Source organism: Polyodon spathula, chromosome 1 (genome assembly GCF_017654505.1).
Source record: "Polyodon spathula isolate WHYD16114869_AA chromosome 1, ASM1765450v1, whole genome shotgun sequence".
NCBI lineage: Eukaryota > Metazoa > Chordata > Actinopteri > Acipenseriformes > Polyodontidae > Polyodon > Polyodon spathula.
The window spans coordinates 78,372,187-78,400,080 of record NC_054534.1 but is presented as its reverse complement, the minus strand read 5'-3'; the positions used below and the strand labels follow the sequence as shown (position 1 = coordinate 78,400,080).

The 27,894-nt window shown below is 35.8% G+C and overlaps 1 protein-coding gene across 2 annotated transcripts in view; it reads left to right on the top strand.

Annotated features, from left to right (window-relative positions):
• LOC121322823 (dorsal-ventral patterning tolloid-like protein 1) overlaps nucleotides 1–27,894 on the top strand; it is a 98,553-nt gene that overhangs the window by 58,464 nt on the left and 12,195 nt on the right. Inside the window, exons 10-19 of one of the 2 annotated variants that reach the window (XM_041263172.1) lie at nucleotides 5,089–5,191; nucleotides 6,120–6,236; nucleotides 6,922–7,067; nucleotides 8,851–9,046; nucleotides 11,312–11,437; nucleotides 12,279–12,439; nucleotides 13,262–13,442; nucleotides 15,366–15,488; nucleotides 19,231–19,356; nucleotides 24,844–24,971. In XM_041263172.1, coding sequence (XP_041119106.1) covers nucleotides 5,089–5,191; nucleotides 6,120–6,236; nucleotides 6,922–7,067; nucleotides 8,851–9,046; nucleotides 11,312–11,437; nucleotides 12,279–12,439; nucleotides 13,262–13,442; nucleotides 15,366–15,488; nucleotides 19,231–19,356; nucleotides 24,844–24,971 — 1,407 coding nt within the window. The remainder of the gene's footprint in view (nucleotides 1–5,088; nucleotides 5,192–6,119; nucleotides 6,237–6,921; nucleotides 7,068–8,850; nucleotides 9,047–11,311; nucleotides 11,438–12,278; nucleotides 12,440–13,261; nucleotides 13,443–15,365; nucleotides 15,489–19,230; nucleotides 19,357–24,843; nucleotides 24,972–27,894) is intronic. The other variant, XM_041263179.1, reaches the window with a different exon arrangement.

The following is a 27,894-nucleotide window of genomic DNA, read 5'->3' as shown; positions in this document are numbered from 1 at the left end:
AACCCAGCAATTACTCTTTCTTTGATATTTTGCTACTGATAAACAACATATCTTTTTCAGCTTTTTCTTTTGGTCTTATAGTTAGTGTGAGCAGCCCACCTGCTGAGGCTAGGAATAGTAAGATTAATGGTAAAATACAATCTCTTATTTATTATTATAATTTTTGAATACACACACACACACACACACACACACATATAGATAGATAGATAGATAGATAGATAGATAGATAGATAGATAGATAGATAGATAGATAGATAGATAGATAAATACACACACACACACATTTAAAGGCAGACAATCATGCCTGGGGTCTTTGTAATTGAAACCCAGCGTGGTGCTCAGTGTGCAGTCAGCTTATCACTTGCTTACGAGAGTACTGTAAACCCCCCCCCCCCCCCCTTTGAAGTAACCTCCTTCAACATACAGGGTAATCAGGAATTAAAGATCACATACACACTTCTCTCTCATAACCTAAGAAAATTTAAGAATAACTATACCATATGCAATGTTTTAAAGTGAATTCACGTGTTTAACAGTTGGCATGTACATGCCATCAGAAACAGAACAGTTCATTTTGTTTCCCTGTACTAAGAATTTAAAATGAAACACCTCTGAGGAGTTCAATTATGTGAAGTGATGTCTCAGGCATCTTTTTCTTTTATATTTCCATTTGAAGCTTTTCAAAAACAAATCTTGGGAATCCAAACTCGCATGAATTTTACACAATTTTTGTAACTGTGCAACAGCTGTAGATAATGAATAACATATTAGCCTCCTAAAATCAACAGATTAAATAAACACCCTCTGGCTGATCTGCTTAACATTTAGAATAAAATAATACAAGTATGAAGCAACCAGCTTCATACCCAAATAATACATTTTAAAGCTACGAATGGAAACAAAAAAAAAATACTGTTTCATCAAATGATACCTCTAGGATTTCAAATGGTGTATGCGCCTGAAAGATACAATTGTTTCATTTCCTTAGTCACAGGCCAAATTGTGTAAATACGCCTCACTGTTAGCTTCTGATGTTTTTATGCAATGCTTTGTCTTTACCCTTGTAAATTGTTCCAGAGGGATTTTTTGGCTTCTGAAGAAAATTGCAATGTTTAAATGCTTCACAAAATAATTTGAGTAATATAATTGCAGGCTAAAAGACTACAAAATCCCTGGATGGAGCTGGGGGTGGAGATGTTATTTGTTATAACATTGACGCTGAGGCTATTATTTCTGTGTGTGATTTTGTTTGCAGTCCGGGGGTTGAAAGCATGAAGCAACTGTTTGGCGTCATCAACTGTAATTGTAGTAAGACGTATTAAAACTCAAATTTTTTCTTGCCATGTGTTACAATGAAATAACTGTTTCAGAAAATGCTGTTTGAACAGCTCTGGTGACAGAAGTAATCTATGTGTTCTGTACAGAGGAACACATGACAACATAAAGACAGAGAGGAGTGTCAGCAGCATGGAAGGTAAATCTAGAGTAGCTGCGCTCGATGAGTTTGCGAGAACTGTGGAGTAGACAGGGAGAGAAATAAGCAGCCTGCACCATGCCAGCACTGAGAAATGACAAACTAAAATAAACTGTGTCTAAAATAATTGAAATCATTTTTGGTCTTTTGTATTATTTCTTACCAGTCAATAATTATTTGGCGGGTCAATCAATAGATTTTTATTTACATAAGCTTAAAACTTAAATGCAGTAGAACATTTTTCGAAATCTGGCTGTGAGTACATTCCTATATCAGTGATATTGGGACTGTCTGTAGACCACCTTGGTGATTTTTGGTCTGTAATGCTGATGCTTCAGTGACATATTCACAGCCATTGACATCGGTACGTAATATGTCCCAATTACTTTTCCAAATTAAAACAAAGGTTGAAGTTAATAACAGGATTTTCCATTTTGCTATGTTTTTATTTAGAGCGTTATATTTTCAAAATACCAGAAATGCTATGCACTGGATGGCATTTATAAAAGGTATAGGAATGTTTGGAAATGCTGCTGTTTGATTGGCTGATTTCTCATATGTAATCTATAATATGTTTTAAAAAAAAAAAAAAATTGTTTTAGAAAGCAATAAATAACTGGCAAAAAAAACCCCAACATTTTGTTAAAATTATAAGCTGTTTTTAAAATCCAAACTACCCCTTGCGAATCCAAACTCATGTACAAGCTTATAAACTTTAAAAAAAGATGTTGTACATGAATTTTAAGGTAACAATGCACTGTACAAGAAATGAGTACACCAACAACCGTCTGGAGCTTTAATAATTGTGTTTTTATTTTTCCCATAGTTTAGAGCCACTTGCCAGATTGGGGGTAAACCAAAGCCACGGGGGAAAAATGGGGGTAAATGTAGGGGGAAATATTTTTCAAATTGGGGGCTAGAGTTAAAAAATGGGGGATTTTATGTCCCCTGTAGTGAGCTCCTTAGTACTTTTCCATAGTGTTCTCATGATCCTTTAAAAATATTAATCCTGCCCTATGACAGTGATGGCTTATGCAATAGCCAAAAGTACATGCCTTTTACAATAAGTCCTGCCTTACACTTGACTCCTCCACCATTCACACAGGCACAGTCTTCCACTGCATTGAATATAGTAGATAGGTAACATGTAGATTTTGTGTTGCTTTGTTTGATTTACAGAAAATATTTTCATAGAAATTCTGTACTACATTATTATTATTATTATTATTATATTATTATTATTATTATTATTATTTATTCCAAACTAATCCAAACTAAAACTTTACTTTTTAACAACTCAATAAATAAACATACGGCAGTTGCTTCATTAAAATAAATAAATAAATAAATACAATTCTACTGCATTTACGATTTAGTTAAATTTTACACTCCCTCATAAATTATAATAGTTTATTCAATTATCTAAAAGTGCTCAAAATATACAGGATTCATTAACACTTTAATCATCCTTGTCTCTGCCTTCTCAAGGCTGTCAGTCAGTGAAGGCAGTAAGCCTCCTGCATGTTAAGATTGCAAGAGCTTTCAGCCAACCACACATATACTCCAGAAATTCACAAGCCACATTTACAGCATTTCTAGCAGCAAGGACTAAAAAACTTTCTTAGTGATTCCTAATATTTTAGTTAATTACAAAAACACCTGAATTATTTTTGAATCCTAGGGCAGTAAATACACGCAACTTCCCCTTTCCAGGCATTATGTAAATGGCGGGATAAGTCTGAAAATGGGGGGAAATTGGTTCACCAATAGGGGATTTTATGAGTAGCATCTGGCAACCCTGCCACTAGCACTATATCACACGGTAAAGAAGATCAATGAAGCTGTTGCACGGTCATCTTTGTTTTCTAGAATTCCCGAACTGAATTAATCAGAGCTAGACGTGTTTGATTAATGTAATACATCGTGGTTTGCATCCTGGATAGATGTTTTAGAGTTAGTTTGGTTAAAAACGTCTTGCTTTTTTAACGAATACATTCATAAAAACGAAAATGGGCAGACCAGACCACAGGAGCATGATTTTGGGAAAAGGCACAATCAACATTGCCAGACGAAAGGAGGATGGAACTGTATTGTTTGCAATGAATTCTTAAGAAGTGGTCTGTGGATTTTGTCATAGTGGATGCACAGATCAATTATACACTGGTAATGCGCATTTTAACTACATTGATGATTTTATTTTGACAAACAACTGAGATTTTATTGAGTTAAGTATAGGTTATTAAAGGTTTGTGGTGCAATGTGCTCTTTGTGAAATATTTTCGCTATTTTTTTAAAGCTCATTAGTAAACAATCCTTTTTTATCTGAATATAAAGAAAATTACTTACTGGTATTTTGTAACACAGATTATTATGCTAGACTCAGCCTTTGAAGCCTTTCTTTCTGTAATATTAAGCACATGAGTTTATTGATTTTGAACTGGAGCATATATGTGTGAGTGTGTGTGAGTATGTAATGGTTTAAAAACTCTGATTTCACCTCAGTTGCATTACCTGGACTGTTTTCTTGTAGCTGCTATGTTTTAAGCTTAGAAGCAAGATATTTATATCACATATTAAATTAAATTACACAAAATGCCCTTTTTATATGGTTAAGGTATCTGAAAAAAAAAAACTGTCAGGGAGTTTCACTGTTGAGAAGAGGTCAAAAACATTCAGACTGCCATCAGTAAAATCGTAAATAAATGGTTAAATGCATTATTTTGTTTTGTGGTACCCATTACTGTACATCCAACCAAAATGAGCATAGGTAAAAGGGCCTCTGCATGGTCAATAACAAAACTTGCTTATAAATAGGCAAAGGAATCATGAATTCACTGAAATTGAGAGACAAAACACAAGGCAGAAACCATGGACCTTTAATGGTGAACATCAGTGGGCAAGTATGACCACATTATTGTGCATCTCTATTTTGTATTTTTAATTAAAATGTTGTTTTCTTTTTACTTGTAGATTGGTAATCTCCTGTAAAATGCATCTGATTAAGTCAAACTGTCTCAAACTGTCAGAACTAGTGACTTGAATTGACTCAAGCCAGATAGGTGACTGTGACTTCACTAGAGTCTTGCCCCCCCCAGTGACTCAACTCAACTTGAGTCACAGTTTTTGTGACGCGATTACCACACTGATACCAACCAATGGGCTTTTTTTTCATGATAGCTGAAAGTCTGCTTCCTTGCTCAGAATTATACTGACTATTCAGTGAAGACAGTGGCAAATTTCAGCTCATAGTCTGTCCTGTCTGTTTCCTTTATTTAATTGTAACACTGACCATCAATGTTAGGAATAAAAGACAAAACACTTTTTAACACATATCGGTTTAAATATTACTTTTTTTTTTTTTAAATTTGTGGTTGTGTTTTAGCCTGTGGTGTGTGTTCTTGAACAGCAGAGCATAAAATAGAAGTTCTTTGGACTTTTTGCCAGATGCAACTTCCTTTAGGTATATTTATATACTACTATATCCCACTGAGATACAACATCTCTTTCCAGTAGGGGCTCCTGATGTAGCTGTATGGATGGGAAGGATGTATTGTAAATAATACACACAAAGAGAAAATGTGTTTATTTGTCTGTATCTATTTGTGTTCCAGATTGTCCTGAACTTTACAACAATGGATCTTTATAAAAGCAGTTTGTGCTGGTATGACTACATAGAAGTCAGAGATGGCTACTGGAGGAAAGCACCCTTACTTGGTAATAAATCCTTTTTTTAACTTGTGCATTTGCTCCAACTTACGTATCCTAGAAGGTGTTGTAACCACAGTATCTCTAACTGTTATATATAAAACATGCTTTGCAGTTTTACATTTTAAATATTTTCAAGTTTTCATAATGTAAGCCTTAATAGATATGGATATGCAAATCTTATACTAACGTATACTAATGGTTGAATTACGTTTGTGTTTAATGTTTTACTAAATTGTATGGATTTGTTTCTTTAGTACCGTCAAGGAAAATGCTTCAGTTACTTCATTGAAACATTGTCAGACAGCTGGGTAGTCTCGTAACTGTTTGAAAATCTCCTGTTATCGTATTCAAATTTACGTCTACAAATTGTGAAAAACTACAATGTTCAAACTTAGTTAATTAGAAATAGTTTGAGAACGAAGCCCTATATGAATTGAGGCCCCTTGACTTGTCTGAAGTAGGTTATTTTCAAACTTAGAAGCCTATGCCTTACAAGCTAAAGAGGGCATGAAATTCAAAATGAGAACCATTTAAAAAAAAAAAAAAAAGATGTGATACTGTTGAGGACCCCTTTAAATATACTATTCAGTCCCTCACCATGAAACACTTTGTTCTAAACAAAGAGAAGGTGATGTATGTGGCTTGAGCTGAAGTAAGGTCAACGTAAAAGGGAACACATATTGTTTCTTTCTTCTATAAAGAGGTGATTTATTTAGTATGTCCTTGAACGCCATGTTCATTTCATTTGTTGCCATGAGGACCACATTTTATTTCCTCACAGCAGGAATGAAATTTATAGTTAATTTGAATCTACAATTACTTCCATTTTAAACAAGAAAAAAGAAGTTCTCACATGTCAGTGTCTAACGTATTTGATCTGCACTGACAAAAAAAAAAAAAATGAAAAAAATTAAGCAGCCTTTGTCTTTTACAGGTAGATTCTGTGGGGACAAAGCCCTGGAGGTTCTGACATCTTCAGAGAGTCGTATGTGGATAGAGTTCCGCAGTAGCAGTAACTGGGTGGGGAAAGGCTTTGCTGCTGTCTATGAAGGTATTCTAATGATGATATATTATGCAGTTGTTAAATAAAGCAATAAAGAATGACAGTATGATCACTATAATGAAAAATAGGATTAATAATTATTCAGTGTAAATCAAACACAAATCTAATTGCATTTTTATTAAAACATCATACAAAATAATTATTTATTGTACAATTATAATATATATATAATATATATATATATATATATATATATATATATATATATATATAATATATTACTTAAATACTTTTCAGTATTAAACACAAGTCCTCTTATATGGTATGTGTAACACATTATGTTATGTCTGTATTTGTAGACCCAGGGCCTGAAGGGGATAGTGTGCATTTCAAAGTACCAGTAGTAGATATTCTTCACATCATTTGAGTAGTTGTAGAGGAAATATAGTCAACATGTTTTAAAGAGGACAGTCCTCAAAAGGTTTGAATTTTAATGGGAACTATACGGTTTACAAAAATATATAATTTCTGGTCCTTGGAAGTTCGTCATAAAGTGAGATGGCTGTAGGAACAGTGTTAACCTCCGACCGCTATAAAATATCCTAAATACAGGGTCTTGGAACAGAATGCTCTATTCAGTGCAGTGAACGTATATTATGACTTCTGAACCAGGAAGCCTGCCAACCGGATTTGAGCCTCCTGACAACCGTGTTCTAAATCAATTTTTTATCAGCCATCTGCGGAGGTGAGATCAGCAAAGACGAGGGCCAGATTCAATCCCCCAACTATCCAGATGACTACAGACCAATGAAGGACTGTGTATGGAAGATAACAGTGCCAGAAAACTACAATTTGGGATTAAGCTTTCAGGCTTTTGAGGTAAAAGCTTTGAATTATTCTCTTTCTCTAAGGCCTTAGGAGCACTGGATTATTATCAGTTGATTACTTTTAGCTACTTCCCTCACCTCTCTGGCTTCCTTTTATCATAGTACCACTCACGTACACGAGCAAGCACACACTCACACATTTATATTACAATATATTAAAATAAATGGGCACTCTGCTTCTCTTTGCAACTTGCAGAGTATAAAAGCAGAGTAGAGCCTGAGAAAAAGTTTCAAGGAAATCACTGGTGTTTTGTGATCTCTGTCTATTAGTTTTCTTGCTTCTCTGAATGCTCAGCAGTAGCAGAGTGAGCAATAAAAAAGCAGTACCTGTAAGTACAGAATGAGACAATGGAAGATGAACATCTCAGGAACATTAAGCTCACTGGGTGGCATAATCTGTAAATCAGATTACTGTGTATGTTTGTCTATTTAGAGTGTGTTCTAATTACTAAAACTCATGCTATTATTGTCCTTGAATAAAGTGAACAATTAAATCTACATGTGTTTGTGTAGATAATTCTATCAAAGCTTAGGTAGAGCATAATAACTTCTTTTAAAGTTAGGTAAAGCATTGCATTTTATGGTACGTGTTTTCCCAGCACTGCTAACCCCATAACCCGAACAACTTTAAACAAAAAATAATTACGCCTTATAGCACATGAAATATGCCATGAATGAATCAATTTTTACATATTTGCCATTAAATGCAAACACATTAAAATTAATGCTTCTAGCCTTTCCCCCCTCAGCAGTGACTTTTGGCATTATGGGGTACCAACTTATGAGAAATCAATTCACAAGGGCCTTTTGATTAGTCTGCAAACCAGCTCAGTCTCAGATGACTGCCCTTTGCTTTTTTGCCACTGTACACATATATTACTTCTGCCAAAAATGTTTCAATACAAAAAGTGGTCAAATGACACTAACTGGCAAACTTGTCAAAATTCTTGCTGTTGAAAATATGATCACTTTTCTTAAAACAAATTAGAAACACTAATACTATCCTTACAGAAAGTACAGGACAGAACTGAAAGTAAAGCAAATAAATAACCCTGATAGCTTTCACCTGCTTGTGATGCATAGGACTTCTTCAGTGTACACAGTGCAGCGGAATTCCAGGTTCAGAATCAGTCTATCCAGTGAAACATTGACAAAATTCATAGGAAGCACACTGGCAACAAACTATCATTTCATTCACATAAATGTAAGGATTTAGAAGAGGCAGCGTGCAGGCAGAATATGAAATTCTAACTCCCACAACTCAATTAGTACAGGTGCTGACACTTATTAGTTTTGAAAGTTATGTGATCTGTAAGACACTGTTTATATTGGACAAGATCCCAGCCTTAAAACTGCTATGTAAATGTTTTCAAATGTTAATAATGGAGAAAGCCACATGCTGGTGAAAGATAATATTGTTTTCATGATAAAATGTTTAATGTTTTATTAAGTAAAAATATGAGTAGTATTAATATCTCTTATTATATATTCTCTATTATAATACTGAATTATTTCGCAGTAAAACAATATTGTCAATTTTTTGTCAACCTGTAATTTTCTTGTCGTGTTCTAAAAGCAATAGACATGCAGCACTAATGGTACAGTAACTCAATTTGTAAAGGATTTCAGAATCCAGAGTTTCTTGTTTTGCAATAGTTATTGAATAATACAAAAAATTAGGTAAATTGGGATTATTATTAAAACCAAGTTTTAATAATAGAGCAAGTATCAGAATAGAAAGCATATGCCCTGATATTGATTGTATGTTCTGGCAGATCGAGAGACATGATAACTGTGCCTATGACTACCTGGAGGTGCGAGATGGGAGCACAGAGAACAGCCCTCTCATTGGCCGTTTTTGTGGCTATGATAAACCAGAAGATATCCGATCTACCTCAAATATCTTATGGATGAAATTCATTTCGGATGGAACAGTCAACAAGGCTGGATTTGCTGCAAACTTCTTCAAAGGTACAATCTTTATGAAATCAGACATTTTTGTTTTATCACTTTCTAGCAGGGTAATGTCAGGAATGAGATTCCGGGATAAGAAAAGCTGCAGTTTAAGTGCTGTTGCACACTTTTAGTAACCCAAAACAGGAACAAATAAACAAACACAAGGGCCAAAATAAAAGGATTAAACAAAACAATACAACAAGAGACTGTAGGCTGGGCATTCGCCTTCACTACAGACTTCCAAACACAGTATACACACAGTTTCAAACTCACCTACACACCACACCAACGCCCAAACAAAGGCTTTTCCCCTCCCTAATTACCATGTGGCTGGAGCCTAATTAACCATTAATCATTCAATTAAGGCTTTTAACCCCCTCTCTGCAAACCCTATATTCCCAACAAACAGACACGCACAATTTACATTTAGATCTTTCGCCCTGCCACACTTCTTCCTCAAAAATATGCCCTTTTATAATCATATTTAAATGTATAAATGCGCTAATGCAAATAAATAAATAAATACATAAATACATTTAAAGAACCACCTAGAAAATAAGCAAGAAGAAATACAAAAATAAAAAAAAAGCAAAACATGTTTTTAATGTCTATTATTTATTGATTTAACAGCTACGAGACTACTGTTTTAAACTGAAGGCCAGTACAATCGTATATGCGATCCTATTCAAACTTCAGTTTAATGTATTTAGAAGTATACCAAATGCAATATGTTTCAGAAAATATGGAAACCTTTGCGGCAGAAGCACATGCATATAAATCCCATAGATGTGTCTTGCTCAAATCTCCTATTTTAGGAAGGTCATGCATGTTGATGAGAAAATCTTTATTTTTGCCAGAATTATCTTTTGACTGCAACAGATAATTAGTTCACAGTGCACTGTAGCTGCTGTCTAATATAATGACAATTAAGAACTAAAACCAGCTAGTTTGGTAACAGTGTTTTTGATGGTGCCATTTGAACTTGTATGTTCAGTTTTTATTACTAGAAGGGCATTCAAAATACTATCAAACTGTGATTCTGAAAAAACAAACAAAAAAAAAAAAAAAACATAAATTACATTGCAGTTACTCTCTTAATGTTACGCAGTAAAACACAAATCATTATAAAAAATAAACTTGTATTCACCAAGCATGATTTATTTCTTAATTTTAGGACACCTATTGTCTAGAATAAGCTATGTGAAAAAGGGTCAGTGTTTCCATAATGTTTGCTATATCACACTACTACTCCCACCTTAATCAGGTTTGGAGTAACCGAGGTCTGTTGTCGAGAAATATATAATATAATATATATAATAAATATATATTATATAGATTATATATAATAAATATATATATATATATATGTGTTTATTTTAATAAATATAACACAGCCTGGGGAACTAGGCAGGTCTGAATCCCAAAACCTTGGGTTTGATATTGCCTTCTTGCAGCAAGTTATTAGAAAAAGGTAAGATAACAGATTTCTTCACAGTCGATGCTTATTGCTTTGTGCTTAGACAGTAACAGGAGAGGCTTAAGAGATAAATAAAAAAAGAAAAATCTGGTCTGTGCAAAAGTCTCACAAAGTCTTAACTGTATGATTATGAACTTGTGCAAGGATTGTGCATTTAAAATCTGTTACACACTTTACAAATCCAAAAGCTGCAATACAAGTTACGAAATCTATTGAATAGTTACTATTATAACCTGATAGGAGTACATTATTTAGTGTAACTGTAGTAAGGATGTACTGCTTTAACTTTGCTTTAGCTTTAGCATTGTTCAGAATGCTCCCTCTCAGCAGTATTGATGATGTTTTTATATCAATCTGGCACTGCCCAAGGACTATTATAGTCTCAATTAGGCAGCCTTATGGGTAACCTTTTAATAATAATTTAATAGAAAACCATAAGGTTGCAGATAACATGTGCTAGAAAAACATGTCATATGTCTAGATTTCCAGTCAGTCACATAATTATGTACATGACCCTTTCATTGTTACTGTTACACAACCTCTCAGAGGTTCTTATAAATTAGAACTGCAGTTGTCATCAGCTTTTGTTTGAAATGGCCGAATATGACTTATTTTTTCAGTTGCATGTCTTTAGTGTTTGTAAAGTGCGCCGCTCAGCAGAAATAAATCATCCCAGACAGTAATAATGGTGTACACACAACTCCTTGCCCCCTAGGGTAACATCCATTTATTGTTTTACTTCCTCAGCTCAGGAACGCGATGGTTCTTAATTAATGTGCTCTGATTCCTTCTTTTCTTCACAGAGGAAGATGAATGTGCCAAACCTGACAATGGAGGGTGCGAACAGCAATGCGTGAACACACTGGGTAGCTACAAGTGCACCTGTGATCCTGGCTATGAACTTGCTCCAGACAAGAAGAGTTGTGAAGGTACAGTATACATTCAGAACTGTATGCTGGTTCAATGAACACAACAAGGCAAATATATTTTTTTTTCTCTAAGTTATTAACCTCATTCTAGTAAACTACTGGAGTGCTTCATTGAGAGTGGGTGTCTTTTTATTACAAGTCATGCTTGAAGCACTCAGACAGCTGCCAAGACATGAACAGCTCCATATACTGCACTTCAATCTAAGTTTAACAGTATGCGTTATATGTATGTTATATATCATATCATAACAAATGAAAGAAAGCTTTTAACATTGTATTTTAATCTCTAGAGTTCTGACCCCTTTCATGGAATTACAGTTACAAACAAATAATGTGTATGACAACCTTTATCAACCCAGCTCTAAACACTAACCTTGTGTAAAACCAAGAAAATCTTTGTTATCCCAATTCTTCCTTTCTGTACTACGATTGCAGAAACAAGCGCCTCTGATCATGCTTTTGTTAGAAGAATGCAGGCTTGGGTAGAAGAAGATGAGGGGTTGCACTTAAATGTTTAAAAGCTATAATGGGTATACTATAATATTTATGTAGCTCTGCAAATAATATGTAGTTCAACAACCAAACTATACTGGGATGCCAATGACCAGGCCAGAACTTGATGGTCATTAGTGAATAGTGAGGAACAAGCAAGCTTTCCATGGAATAGATAGCTCCTACTTGAATGGGACCATGATTAGAACCAGGCACAGAAAGTAAAAGTTGTTGAGGTTAAAGAAACTCTGGAACAGAAAAAAAAAAACAGCGAACCAGAATGCAATCTGAACATTAAATTGTTGGCAATAAATATCATTCTATGATTTTTTTTTTTTTTTAATTTAAGCTGCCTGTGGTGGTCTCCTGACCAAGCTAAATGGAACTATTACAACGCCAGGCTGGCCCAAGGAATACCCTCCCAATAAGAACTGTGTGTGGCAAGTGGTTGCTCCTACTCAGTACCGGATCTCCATGCAGTTTGAGTTTTTTGAGCTTGAGGGAAATGAAGTAAGTGATTTCTTAACTTCCCAACACCTCCACCCAAACACACACATAAGTTATTCACAAGTGATATTATTAGCTATTTAACATAAGTCTTTCTACAAGTGCCTTTCAAATTTAAACCGGTATTGGGACCTGTAGCCTGGGAAGTCTTTTACGATTTCTGCTGCGATAGCTTTCAGTGAGATAGCAGCATGTTTTAATCTTGAAAAAATAGAGGTATTTAAAAGCTTTCATTCAGATTTATAGAGTGTATTTAATGGTATTTTAAAGTTCAAGTGATCATCTTCCAGTCATAGTAATCGATGTACATGCAGTTGTTGCCATTTATTCCTGTTTAGTCCTAACAAAACGATCTTGCTTCTTTTAGGCTGATACAGCTATCAAAACCCTCCAGACATAATCATTATTACATTATTGAAATGCCATTCTAAGGAGCTTATCAGTTTTTGTGTAGGAAGGCTGTAACAAATTGTGCTTAACAAAGAAGGGGGTAATCCTTTGGTTTCTGAGAAAAGATTTGTATTTATGTGCAAATGACAACTGTTAAACTGATATCCCGAAAAATGGCCGTCAGTGTGTCTCGGCCATACAGGATAAAAGGAGAGAGAGTGGGAAGGATACATTTTCCCACTTAGACTTGACAAGTCTGTCCTTATAACAATATGAAAATTAATTTGTTAATTAATTACTTGATATTTAGATTTTCTTAATAAGAAATTATTTATGTGTATTAATTTGCCTTTTAATGTGCTGGAATGTACATGTTTAGTGTGAAGTCAAGAGATCATGTAACTGATAACGAGAATAACTTTTCCTCTAACTTAGATTTGCAAGTATGATTATATAGAAGTCCGCAGTGGCCTTTCCTCAGATTCCAAACTGCATGGAAAGTACTGTGGGACAGAAGTGCCTGAAGTCATCACATCCCAGTACAACAACATGAGAATAGAGTTCAAATCTGACAACACAGTATCAAAGAAGGGCTTCAAGGCACATTTCTTTTCAGGTATGACACTGTCCTTATTTCCCTTTTTTTTCATTGAGTCCATCAAGAGGTAATTGCCACTAATACAGCAGTTACATAAGATTTCATGGTTTTCAATATGGTTTATATTGTTGTTTCAGAGTAAATCTCCAAATGTATTGCATAGTAACCAAATGTCAAATGTAGGGTCATCATTTACTGGATGTAAAGGCCATAAATTATGTTCTCTATTATTTTGTTTCCTTTTTGCATTTTGAGAAATACTGCATAAATGCTATTTATAATAGTGCTAATTAAAAATAGGGCCTTTAAAAATCGTACTATACTGTACACTATAATATTCTTCATGCAATACCAGAAATATAGCATTTGCAGGAAAGCTGATTTTCAGTGTGCCTGACCACAGATTGTAATGCAATTTTGAAATGCCAATCTCTTTTTTCAGCATTATTTGTGGTATAGATGGGGCAGATGGATATGAAGTAGTCTAGCAATTAAACCTGTCTACTTACTTTACTGGCACCAGTTATTGTACCTAGTAGATACCCTAATGGAAAGTGACAGTTTACTAAAAAGAAATGTCACAGAGATAACTAGGTGTCTGTCTATAATGAAGAGGTGAAGCATATCGGACGGATGTGACAAGGTGACATCTTTTCTTAGTATGGCAATTGACAGGTGACGTATTTTTCCTCATGGGTTAGGTTAATCTTCATCTGTGTATCCTGGTTATGGCAGAGTCTATGTTTGTTTAGTCTGAATGCATTTTATTCTACAGTGAAAAGCGTTGTACCAAATGCCAAATAATCCAGTGATCTGGTAGTTGTCCCAGATAATTTATTGGACTGACCCTCAACAATACGTCCATGTTCAGGCAGTGTAAGGTTATGTACTTGGTTATAAGTAAGTGCCATCAAGCTCAGAATAATGTGAAATGGAACCCCATTCAGCTTCTGTTCCTACCCTACTGTACTAAATCCTGTTCTTTGAAAGCTCTTCTCACTAGCTTGGTGTACATGTGCACATATTGAAGTGCATGGGTTTTGTGTGTGTGTGTTTTCTTTGCCTGTGCTGTATGTGTGACTGCAACTTAAAACTGCCCAACACCAAGGGATAACAAACAGAGCATTCTTAACAGCCACCATTTAACCACACAGAGTTTATTATTCTACTTGCTCAGTTTTGCTGTGAGAATTGTAAAGGTATTGGAATGACGAGCAAGATTTATTATGATTTGCAAATGTTTTCTCTATTTTTTATTTATAAAAAAGTTTTGCAAAGTCTTAAATGTGGCATTTTCTGTCATTTACTGTCAGAATGTGATAAAGAATATCTGCTGTGCATGTTTCAGTCATTTACTTTCAGAGGCAGGCAGAGGGGTCGTAAATCTGCCTTTTAATGTTTAGCAAATGTTTCTACCTGAAGCCCATTAAATCCTCAGTGCAAAATTGTAAACAGATGTTTAAAATAAAAAGCTACAATCAATAGGTTTTTAGCAATGCTTTAGCACAACTTGATGGTCAAAATATCCTTTGATTGCCGTGGTGATAACGAGTCTGCAAACAAGTAAATAGCAAGTATGCTATTTAAAAGCAGTTAAATATACTTCACTTTATAACTGTATAGAGATAATATAAATTTAATGTTTTTCAAACAGTGGATCGTGCTCAACTAAATATCACAAGGAAAATGTATTTTTAACATTATATCTTTTTTTTTTCAAAACAAAATCACAAACTGTGTGTGTATGACTACCATTTGTATTAACATATTAAAAATGGTTTGTTGCAAAGTAGTAACAACTTTAATTGTGTATGACTAAGTACTGCATTGTGATGGTTTATAAGGGGTTTTAAAACAAAAAGTACAAAATATCAGTTCATTAATTGATGTGGCGAGCACACACTCACCTCTGGTGCCATCTTGGTACATTTTCTTTCACAGACAAGGAAGCTTCCTGCAAAGAGAAAATTTTTGTTTTTGAATCTTGCAAGGACTTGGGGCAGGTTGCCACTTCAGGCCGAGTACGTATTATTGAGAGACTGGCGGCCTCTGAGGGTCTCAGAGGTACGACCACATGTCCTCTGACTGCTTCAGAATCTAACACGTATTACTGGGAATGGATCTTTCTTTACTCTCTCGGACTGAAAAAGCATCCATTCAAAACTGGGAGACTGATTTCCATCTATCAGCAACAAATGTTTTCTTGCAACCAAACATTTGTTCTCTAATATTAACACGGTTATATTTAAATCCCTTGTTTTTAAATTATTAACAAAGTTTTAAAGGGTATATATTTTGTTGGGTATCATAAAAGCATATCTTATTTAAACTGTCTTTTGTTTGTATCACATTATAGGGCTCTGTAAAAAAAAAAAAAAAAAAGGTTATCCTCCATAAAAAAAAAGTATGGCCTTAGCCTTTGAAGCTTGAACAGAATTAATCTCACTAGCCATTTTATTTCCTCAAAATCCTTTTTTTTTAATTTCAAGCATTGTCAATATTTAACTTTCACCGTAACTCCATTCACAGTGCTTATTTATGTGTTTTTATTTTACATTTCATTATGTTTATTTTACTAGATTTCAAATGAATCACTATTGCTAACTGAGAGAGGAAACTCAGCCTTGTTTTCAAAAAACACTCAAGAATCATTTCCTAAAGATGCATGCACCTGATGATGAATGCCACGTTATCTGGAGCTGTTTACTATTATGGTGTAAAACTGTACCAGCGTTCCAGCAAAAAAAAAAAAAGCTTACCAATCAACTGGTATATAAAAAAGAACTTGGAATAACCTGTAAAGAAAGGTATACGGTGGCTCTCAAAAGTATTCACCCCCCTTGGACTTGTCCTCATTTTATTGTGTTACAACATGGAATCAAAATGGAATTAATTAGAAGTTTTTGCCACTGATCATCACAAGAAATGTCCATAATGTCCAAGTGAAAAAAATCTAATCTACAAATTGTTCTAAATTAGTTACAAATACAAAACAGAAAATAATTGATTGCATAAGTATTCACCCCCTTGAGTCAATATTTGGTAGCGGCACCTTTGGCAGCAATTACAGCTATGAGTCTATTTAGATAAGTCTCTACCAGCTTTGCACATCTGGACACTGCAATTTTTGCCCATTCTTCTTTGCAAAATTGCTCAAGTTCCGTCAAGTTGGATGGGGACCTTTGGTGAACAGCAATTTTCAACTATTTCCACATATTTTCAATTGGATTGAGGTCTGGGCTTTGACTGGGCCACTCCAGGACATTGACCTTTTTGTTTTTAAGCCACTCCAGTGTGAATTTTGATTGTATTTTTGGGGTCATTGTCCTGCTGGAAGATGAATCTTCTTCCAAATCCCAGGTCTCTTGCAGATTTCAGCAGGTTTTCCTCCAGGATTTCTCTGTATTTTGCTGCATCCATTTTGCCCTCTATCTTCACAAGCTTTCCAGACCCTGATGCAGAGAAGCAACCCCATAGCATGATGCTGTCACCACCATGCTTCACAGTAGGGATGGTGTTCTTATGATATTGTGTGGCATTAAGCTAGCACCAAACATAGAGCTTAGCGTTGAGGCCAAAAAGCTCTATTTTGGTCTCATCATACCATAAAATCTTCTTCCACTTTGTCTGAGAGTCTCCCACATGCCTTCTGGCAAACTCTAGCAGAGATTTGATGTGCACTTTTTTCAACAATGGCTTTCTTTTTGCCACTCTCCCACAAAGGTCAGTTTTGTAAAGCACCCGGGTTATTGTTGCCATATGCACAGTCTCCCAGATCAGCCGTGGAAGACTGTAACTCCTTTAGAGTTGCCACAGACCGCTTGGTGGCCTCCCTGACTAGTGCCCTTCTCTCCCGGATACTTTTTTGAGGATGGCCTGTCCTAGACAGATTCACAGTTGTGCCATATTCTCTCCATTTCTTAATAATGGACTTTACTGTGCTCGGGAGGATATTCAATGACTTGGAAATGTTTTTATATCCTACTCCTGATTGGTGCTTTTATTCCGGATTTGCTTTGACTGCTCCTTCGTCTTCATGATGTAGTTTTTGTTAGGAAATGTACTAACCAACTGTGAGACCTCCCAGAGACAGGTGTATTTAACCTGAAATCATGTGAAACACCTTATTTGCACACAGGTGGACTCCATTCAAATAATTATGTCACTTCTAAAGACAATTGGTTGCACCAGAGCTTATTTAGGTGTGTCATAGTAAAGGGGAGTGAATACTTAAGCAATCAATTATTTTCTGTTTTATATTCATAATTAATTTAGAACAGTTTGTAGATTTTAGTTTTCACTTTGACATTATGTATACTTTTTTTTGTGTTGATCAGTGCAAAAACTCCTAATTAAATCCATTTTGTTTCCATGTTGTAACACAATAAAATGTGGAAAAGTCCAAGGGGGGTGAATACTTTTAAGAGCCACTGTAGGTATCATGCAGGGCTTAGAAACATACAGGCCCTGCAAGATTAATGACTTGCATGGAAGTTATGTATGGAATTTTCTGAAGCATTTTACTGTGAAATTTCACAATATGATGTTACTACATATAAGTATCGACGTCCATCGACTAAATAAAATGTACATCCAACTGTATAAGGGGGAAATTAATTGAGAAGACTCTTGTTAAGTATGGGAGATCTAAAACAAAAGAAAACAAACATAAAAGTGTATTCTATTTTAGTCTGTTTACACCCAAAGGATACCAGCAATCAACATTTCTCCTAGTAACACATGAAAAAGACATTGAGCTTCCTTTTCAGTTTCAACATCCTCTGATTTTTAGATGTTTTTGTAACAAATAACTGCGCTTTCATTTCACCGCATGTTGAAATGACAGGAGCTATTTGCAACATGGCAGTACAGTAAGTATGTGTCAGAAACAGTCTGCCAGCTTTGGTTTAATGGGCGGGCCAGTCCTGCCTGAAATGACTACCTGTTCTTGAAATGACTATCTGCTAATGTAGTTTGGCTTTTCTTCCTGCTGTGGGAAATTAAGTGGCTGTTTTACTCACGTCATATTTCCTCCGCTAACCTCAGCTTCCTGTCTAACCCAGTAAAACCTCTCTTAGAGGATTTGTTTGCTAATAAACAGAATGGTCTGCTTAGTGGTTGCCTTGAGCCAGCTACATTTAATACGCCATTTTTTGGGGGAAAAAATGAGTCTCTTTACTCTCTAGTTTCTGAAAACTACTTCTGAATTCTTTGTGTGTTTTAATATGTCCAGATTCATCAAGAGCTAAGCACATTGTCAACCATTTATTTAATGATTTATTTAAATTGTCAAAAGTAAATATCATTAGCAGTGAATAAAAAAGAATTGACACCTGCTTTGATTTTCTATTTTAATTAATCACATAAAAAATATAATTGTACATTATCATCAGCAAGATGTGATATCAATATATTTCACAATTTGGTTGTGAAAAAAAATTCATAACGTAGCAACACAGTAATATTAGCTGCAACATTTGCCACGTGTATGATCTTTGATGGTACTATATCTAATAGTGTAAAATATGGTAATGCATCTACAGTAGACAAGCTTATGAGTTATGTAACAAAAACATGTAGCACAAGCAGTAATACAGAAGAACCATATCGGACTGGCAATAGCTGTAAGCTACTCAAAGAAATAGGCTAATGAATGGGTACAACTATGACAAAATATGCTGGGCTTCTTTTTCTAGAAGGCTGCAGAGACACTTGCCATGGCTTACTCTGTTCTGGACAAACACACCAGCATCTTGTCTTATTTTTCTGCTTGTTTCCGAAATAAGCAATTCACACTCTCCCACAGACAAGGATGAGTGCTCCAAGGACAATGGCGGCTGTCAGCATGACTGCATCAACACTATAGGGAGCTATGTATGCCAGTGCCGCAATGGATTTGTGCTACATGAAAACAAACATGACTGCAAAGAAGGTATGTGATACACTTTTCATTTGTACATCTTATAAGTTAAGTTTGTGTCTTGTGTCAGTTGAATTGCAATTTTTCTAGGGCAGCTTTTTCAGGGTCTCTGAACCCTCATTTTATATTCCATGCATATATTCTCAGATCTATACATTGGGGGTCTGTATAGATCAAGAGAAATTAGGGTGCAGGGTTACAACATATACTATGCAGGGGTCAGACAAGGGTTAGTTGTCAGACTGCTGGCTTGTACTGTAATTTTTCTGTAAAGTTCAACAATGGCATTGGGAAATAACTGATGTTCAAAAAACAACATACGACCTTGATATTAAGTCTTATGATTTAGTTAAAAATGAAAAACAGGAAAATAAAGTTAAAAAACAGCAATCGGTTTTGAAAAAGGATAGTGAAAAAATAATAACGAAGAGGCATTCCTGTTTCTCCTTTTGATTTCCCAAAACAAGATTCATTTAGGTGATGTTTCAAAACCAAAAATCTATACTTACCGTTTAAGTTTGGATATACATTTCCTTAGGTTGTGTTCAGTAGACCCTCATCAAAATTATTTTTAAAAATACAGTAATTAGGGCATTTAAAATAGAAATTAGTGTTATGTGCCATAATAGGTTTTTCTAGACATGAATAATTTATAATTTTAGAACTGTAATCTATACAATCAAAGGTATAATTCTAATATGGATGTTGGTGTCCTATTTATACAACCACCACATTTTAGTTACATTCTACCTTGATATATTCTCAACACAGTCTTCCTAATGGGTATTTCAGGTGTTCTCTGAGACTAAAGCTAACATAAATATTTCCAGGAAGGTTTAGACAATTACGGTAATTACAAATATCGGTAACTAAAGAAATATTTATAATGTATACACATTTAGACTGACACACACACGTACTGTACTTATTTAGTTAACTGTCAATGATAAATAGTTAAAACATAACTGTCAATGATAAGCGTGGTAGTAGTAACACATTTTACGATGGAAGGGCAGGAACTGACGTTAATGATGGCAGTCGGGTCTACATTTGGTCAGCGAGATAATTGGCCTGTTCTTCTACACCGGTTATGATAACGGCGTGGATGTATGACTTAATTGAGTACAGTCGTAAGTACTAGTTATCCGACGTACGCTATGCTTGACTTGCACTCACGTCCTGACAATAGTAACGATACCTATCATTTATATGTGATTGGTGAACACCAAAATAATTGATAGTGGAGCCGATCTTGTTGTGTACTGTTTAGGATTGTACGTAATTGTACATATAGAAACAATCTATCAATTATGCTTGTACCGAAGACACATCTGACTTGAACACGCGATCACCATAGTATAAACGTCAATTAATATAGATAGAGTACTATATGAGAGTTAAGTATCATATAACATAGTGTGATTGCATGTAATACTCAGAGTATCGACTAGATACCTGTGTGTGGTGGGGGTGGGTTGTGTTGAGCGTGTGTTTGTATGCATTGGTACTGTACGTAAATGGTTCAAAAGTGGCTAATAATTACCGCAATGTACCAAGTACATTGACGATTAGAACGGGGTTTACTTTGTATGCATAGTAATCCGAATCGATAGCCTAAGAGTGTACTGACCCTTATGCTATGTTCCGTAGCACACCATGTGTCGTATGGGACATTTTTTTTTGTCCATCCCCATTCACCTTAGTTCGCCGTGTCTCCGTATTCATTAGACCGACTACTTTGAGTGCGTAAACGAGCGTCTTCGACTGTGGGTTAGAGGGAAGCGTACTTCCTCTATACTCAACTAGGTCACTACAACTAGAGAACGCGGATCACGCTTGTTACTACATCGTGGTAGGAGAAGAGTTACCACAACCGCTATGAACGCAGCCTGTACCGCCCTATGACCTTGGAAGCACACCGTAATGTTTCAGTTGAGCACACAATGTGGAACCGCGTCTCGAATCTGGACGTGTATGGTATTGGTCATACGTCGGACCGTACCCCGTGCAGACAGTCAGTGACCACTTCTTAGTGGTCGTATCCAACGAGCGTGCTGTTTTGCGGTATGTGCGACAGACCCTTGTCTAGACTAGGTCATGGTCAACTAGAAATCCCTAAGTGGCAGTCTTTCTGCGTTGTGAAGAGTAGTCTACGGTCACCGTCCGTCGACGCTGCCGTATACAGTGCGGGTTCCTCAAATTCAGCCACACCTGGATAATGTGCAGTTGCGAACTTTGAGAGTTCAGTCACAGTTCTGGGTATCGCCTCCTGACTTTTGGCTGCGATGGTGAGGTGATTGGACTACTAGCCAAGTTGGCTTGCTATTGAATGACATAATCTTAAACAGACACAAAATAAGCGACAGGACGTTCGGCAGGCAGGATCTTTTAGAGAACGCATACACTGGATGGAACAGAGCACATTTGTTTTTGGTCATGTTCTACCCCATTGTCTCACTCGCTCCGACACCAAACTAGACACCAGCTAGTCTGTGTTGTAGCCTACCCCGCACCTGTCCCCCCCATCAAATTGCATACTCTGATCGAGTGGGTACCGACCTTCTTCCATTGTCCAGGTCACAGAGTGCTGACGAATTACATCCTCCAGGACGCCGGACCGCACTCAATGTTACACTGAGTACGTTTCTACACTTGCCACTATGAACCTGGCGATGTCACGGCTTGATAGGAAGATGTTGCAATACTGAACTGACTCGCGAAGAATGACATCTCTTTTCTTTGTAGGAGTGTTAAGTGACCGTGTCGATCGGACCTACCTGCTAGCAAACGTCACATGAGAACGGTTAACGGTGTGAGGGAGTTTTAACTTTGTCAGAACGACCTGTAACACAATTATCTGAGGTATCTTTTGGGGTTGCAGCTGTCATACAGCATTAAATCTCACCGGAAAAATAAGCATGGGGGGTCGTGGTCAGCGCACTCGGTACCCAGGACGTGCTCGGGGGGAGACAAATGTATATAGTCGGTACATGCCACTGTGAGTCAGGTGTGGGGGGCAGATGCCACGCTGCCCTCGATATTTACGAGACAGGTCATGTCCTCTATCGACGAGAGTTGGATGGGTCTCCTGTCCGATACAGATCAGTAGTATAGCTCACTGCGGCGAGGTGTGCGGGGGTGGATCAGTTAGAACTCTCTGTTACTTCGTAAAACATGGATAGCACTAGCTGAAAGATGTCTAGAACAATAAAGGTCGAAATAGATTCTGGGTTTACCTTGTTGGGGGTGAATGTAAAACAGACAAATCAAAAAACTAGAGTTACATCATATAATATAATATTGCAGCTATGAGGTTGATATATGATAGGTAGAATGAGTATTCATTGCTTGGATAGTTAGTTACTATGAACTTAGCGAGTATATTATGGAGGATCTACTGGTATCTCATGTAGTGTCAGCGTATTTAGAAGGGATAGCGATGACGGTAACAATACTTAAAGTCTCAGAACATGCTAACTTTGACGATAGCTAGAATATAGATCCACGGTGATTACACTATTCGATATGAAAGTACTATACAATATACTCATATAGAGGCTGGCAAATATGTTGGATACAGACTAATATTGGTCATAGGATTAGCTACATGTTAGGATATATGTGTGTATTACATCAACTCCAAATTGAGAGAGATGAATATTAGTATAGTGAGTTTTTACAGACGATATGCTATGGATAATATTATATCATATCTAGATAATTATAACTGTATTAGCTGTTATATATCTATATGATGACCATAAAATGAGAGAGGAGAGGAGAGAGGAGAGAGAGAGAGAGAGAAGATTCACAATTGTAGATCTAACCCAACTATGATATATACCACGATAGAAGGGAGGCATTCTCTTTCTCCTACTTTCCACCTAGACTATTGTATATATAGCATACTAGGTAATGACCTAATGCTTAAATTAGACTATCACTGTAGACATGCATTAACTGTACTGACAATTGATGCTAGTAAGCAATCGGTGTAATTCTGTATAATTACGATCTAGAGGTTACGATTGCAATTAAAAACTGACACGAAGTTAACTCGCTTGCAGGCAACGCCACATCAAAATGGCCTAGAAGGGTCTCCACATCCAGACATGATTTTTTTTTCAAGCTCCTTAAAGTGTAAGCAGTGGGGTTCCGAAAAATATAGTGCTACAAGTTCTATTTCTTTTTCATCTTTTGTAATAAAGGTTACAAATATTGGACAGATTAAAATTAATCTTTGTGCATTGACAGTGAGCACAATGAAATACCATCTCCAGAAACCAGACAGGTATTCAATAAATCCATTCATTAACGCGTTAATTTTAAAACGAGAAAAGCGGCCATTCCTTCACATTTACAACGTTTTAAAAGCTGACTGGAAGATCATTTTCGTCTCATCTGGGGCTCTCACACTGTGTTGCCATGCTGGCATAACTGCCAATAAATACTTCTTAGAAGCAATTCCAAGTACAAGTAACAGAAAACCCCATAGAAACCGTGATTGTAATAAGAAGTGCTTTTTACAATTCCTGTTAACTGTTACCTGTTGTTATTTCTTTGAGCAAATGTGTTAAAAAAATCACTTATTGTGCATCCTTTTTAAAAATACTATACACAGAAGATATGTTAATTTTTCAAAGAATAGTAAAACCACCAATTCAATCAGACAAATTGAGTGATTGTGAACCTGAACACCTCCTAATGTTTCATGTTTGTCAATTTCATGTTATTTAATTGACAAACACTGAACCTGTATCCCTTTAATTAGAACCTGGTTTGTAGATATTAAAGGAAGCAGAACAAGTGGTTATTTTCTAATGTGTCAAGTTATATTTTTACATGGTCTTGACTTCCACCCTTGAACCCTAACAAATGCATTACTTCCATTTGCACTTGTTTTTTTTTTCAAGATTCTATTTCATTATTAAAATATTTTAAGTCCTCTCAACTATGTCAAACAATTCCAGTGGTCTTCATTACCAAACCAAATGACGTAGTAGCTAGCAGATTGGGAGGTTGTTGGTTTTATCCTCAGTCAGTGTTAACTGCAGGTCTAAAGTGAGCACTTAGGGGCAGAATGTTTATCTCTCCTAAGGGTAAGTAAATCATACTTGGATGGAAAAAAAGGCATACGTGGACAAGACAGTCAGATGTCATGTTTGACATATATCCCTTTGGGGAGGATGAGATCTGCGTTTGAAATAGGAACGGTCTACCTCACACACTTGTTTATAAGCAACTGTAAAATAATGATTTGATAATAATCTGTAACATTTGAGTGCTAACAATATAAATTGTATTGTCATATAAACACATTTCCCAGGCATTGGGCCTGTCTTGTCTGATGCCAACTTTGCTTGATGTTCACATTACTGCTAACCACTAGTATTAGAAAAAATGTTTTATTCTACAACTCAAGATCCACTTTCATTAAAATTTTTATTGCCACTGTATATTTATGGAAACTAACATTTCATCTATCATTTGTTACCACAGCTGAATGCGAACACAGTGTCCACAGTCCCAGTGGAGTGATCACCAGCCCCAACTGGCCAGACAAGTACCCAAGCCGTAAGGAATGCACATGGGCAGTTACAGCTACTCCTGGGCACCGTGTGAAAGTAGTGAGTACTGTGCAGGGCAGATAAACACACCACATTATAATCAAATGACTCCTTCATCTGGAATTTTGTAATAAGAAAAGCCTACCTAGTAAATACATTTTCAAAATACCTTTTTTTTTTTCACTTAATCTCAGAACCATTTCAATGGGTGAGAAAAAACTCATTACTGATGGAGATTTTGCAATATTCTAGAATCTCCACAGGAAGACTGCCACAAAAAAAGGTTGCCGGATATGAAAATCTAGGTTACTAGGGGGATCTCATGGGATAAAACACTTATTCCAAGATTTAGAACTCCGTGAGGAAGGTTATTCATCATTTTATTATCTACATTTGTGGGTCATTTTATATACAGCTATTTTCTTATGTTTTGGTTTATAACCTGTGGTTTTAACGTGATTTTTCTGGCTTTTAAGTGCAGTACTAGTGATAATAAATTAACTACTGTATATCACTGCCATGATAAATCTAACAGGGGTGATGTGTATGGTTAAAAATGCACAAAGGCCTGTGCTTATCTAGCCTGATGATGTTTGTCTCCATTTATCACAGCTTTTTACTTAAGTGAGAAATTACAAAAGAAGTAAAAATAACTATTTACCTGAAGTTCATTTACAGTGTTTCTCGTGTGAGTTTTCCTTGTATCACTTTCACTAAAAAGAACAATATTAAACTGGACACATCTAATAGGATTGAGTAAAACTATTTATTTATTGATTTATTTATTTATGTATGTATGGTTTTTTTTTTACATTGGATTAATTAAAATGAAGAATAATACAGATTTGTAATTTTATAAACAAACAAAACATAAATAAATAAATAATTGTCAGGATCAGGCCACAGCTTTTGACTGTCCCTTGAACTGTTTTTATTATACATTAGGTTCATTTATAATGAGGATTATAGGTGCGATTAAGGAAATCTCTTTCACTCCTCTGCAGTGTCTGTGATTGAAAAAAGCTATTATGAAGTTATTAATTCAAAATGCATTATTTTCTTCTTAGGTTTAAGTATGTACTTGTCTTCAAGGACAGCTGTTAATGTAAAATGCGTTCACATTCTGGGTCTGGTTAGATTCCAGCAGGGATTATGTAGATTAAGGCAGTTTTGCTGTACTAGACAGAACATGTACTATTATTTGCACAGTGTTTTACTGTTTTCCATTCATTCCTTACAAAAACTGCCGCTTAATCTTTCAGCCTGCTGCATTTGAGAATTCAGTTCATTGCCAGATTTTAGACATGGAAAATATCTCTGTGTAGATACATACATTATGATATGTTGTTACAGTGTGATGATTCATTAAGAAAGAAAGGGGTGATGACAGATTGCATACCGTTTTCCCAGTGGAATGCTATGGTTTATTTCACCAATATTGTTAAGCATGTGTGCAAAAACATCATATATACACAATACTTATGTAGTTATTCAGGCTGAGGTAATACTATGACCTGAATTTGAGTGGGACGCCACTGGTGTCAAATGAGGTAATGCTATCATATGCATGTTAAGGCAAATGGTCTCAGAGCTGTGTATGTGACACACACTGCACTACAGTCAACATATTCCAGAAGCTGTACACATGTTACAGGCACTAGGCATATTGTAGACCATTTGTACCGTATTCCTCACCACAGAAAGCTTGCTTATAGTAATGCCTCATATTTGTAGTTACTTGGTAGGCTTCAGCAGTATTGAAGTCTTTGTATCAGTTTTCTTCAGTGACTAATAGAACCGATATCTGCATGTGACAGGGATACTCATACATATTGGTGACCCTCCCCTTAAAAATATTATCACTGTATTTTCAGGTGGGTGGGGGGGTCATTTTAAGTAGTGGTGGTACTCCAATCATTACAGTTAGATAGAAGTAATGCTAAAATAAACTAGTACAATTATTTGACAAACATTTCAACTTTATTAATTTCTTCAGTACTTGTAGTAGAGCTATATCTTGAATATTTAAATGATTATTCTTATTAAAAAAAAAGTACTATAAAAATGTTGGCGCCGATTCGATCTCAAATGGCATTACCATTGCACTCTATTCCATAGTACAATAAATAAAATAAAATCTGTCCAGAATCCTCTGGTTCATTTACCATTGCACTTCTATGAACAAAGAAACAGCTGTTGTCTTGAAAGTACGCATGCTGTAACATGGCTAAGTCTTTGAAATCCAGATCTGATGTTTGTTACCACATATTTTAAACACACTCCCACACATTAGGTCAGAGTCACAGGAAATAGTTAGCAACTATAGCAGTGAAGTGAAATTGGATCAGCCAATGTACAAGTTCTTTGTACATTAATATATCAGGCAATAAAACAGTTGCATGAATTTGTAGAGTGTGGAATGGTATGCAAACAGTATTATCCCAGCCAGAAATATACTGGTAATAATTTCTGTGTCAAAAGACTAATTACATTTGTTGTTGTATTTTAACAAAACACAAATTATAATTGAAATCGTGCTTTGTACGTAACACATTTACAATTGGTGTATTTATTTATGTATTCCATGTCACTGTCGCCTTAAGATCATAAACCATGTGTTTGTGTTTTGTCATAGCAACCCTTACTATACAGAATCGAACCCTATAGTACCCTATTTATAAAACTTTGGACTATGGACTGTTTCAGGATATGTCTTTTGAAGGGCTTTATAAAAAAAAAAAAACAGTTAATAGTTAGTTGTCTAAAACACCCCTTTAAGTTATGTGAATATGGTCCTTAATGTCTTCAGTCGGTCCTCCAAATATTCACTTTAGGTTAATGCACGTTTGTCTGTGTGTGTGTGTGTGTGTGTGTGTGTGTGTGTGTGTGTGTGTGTATGGTGTGGGGAATATTGGGTTGGCAAGAAGGGGGTTAAATTTCTCTCTGTCAAAACACGTTGGAATGTGGCTGGGGAATATTAGCA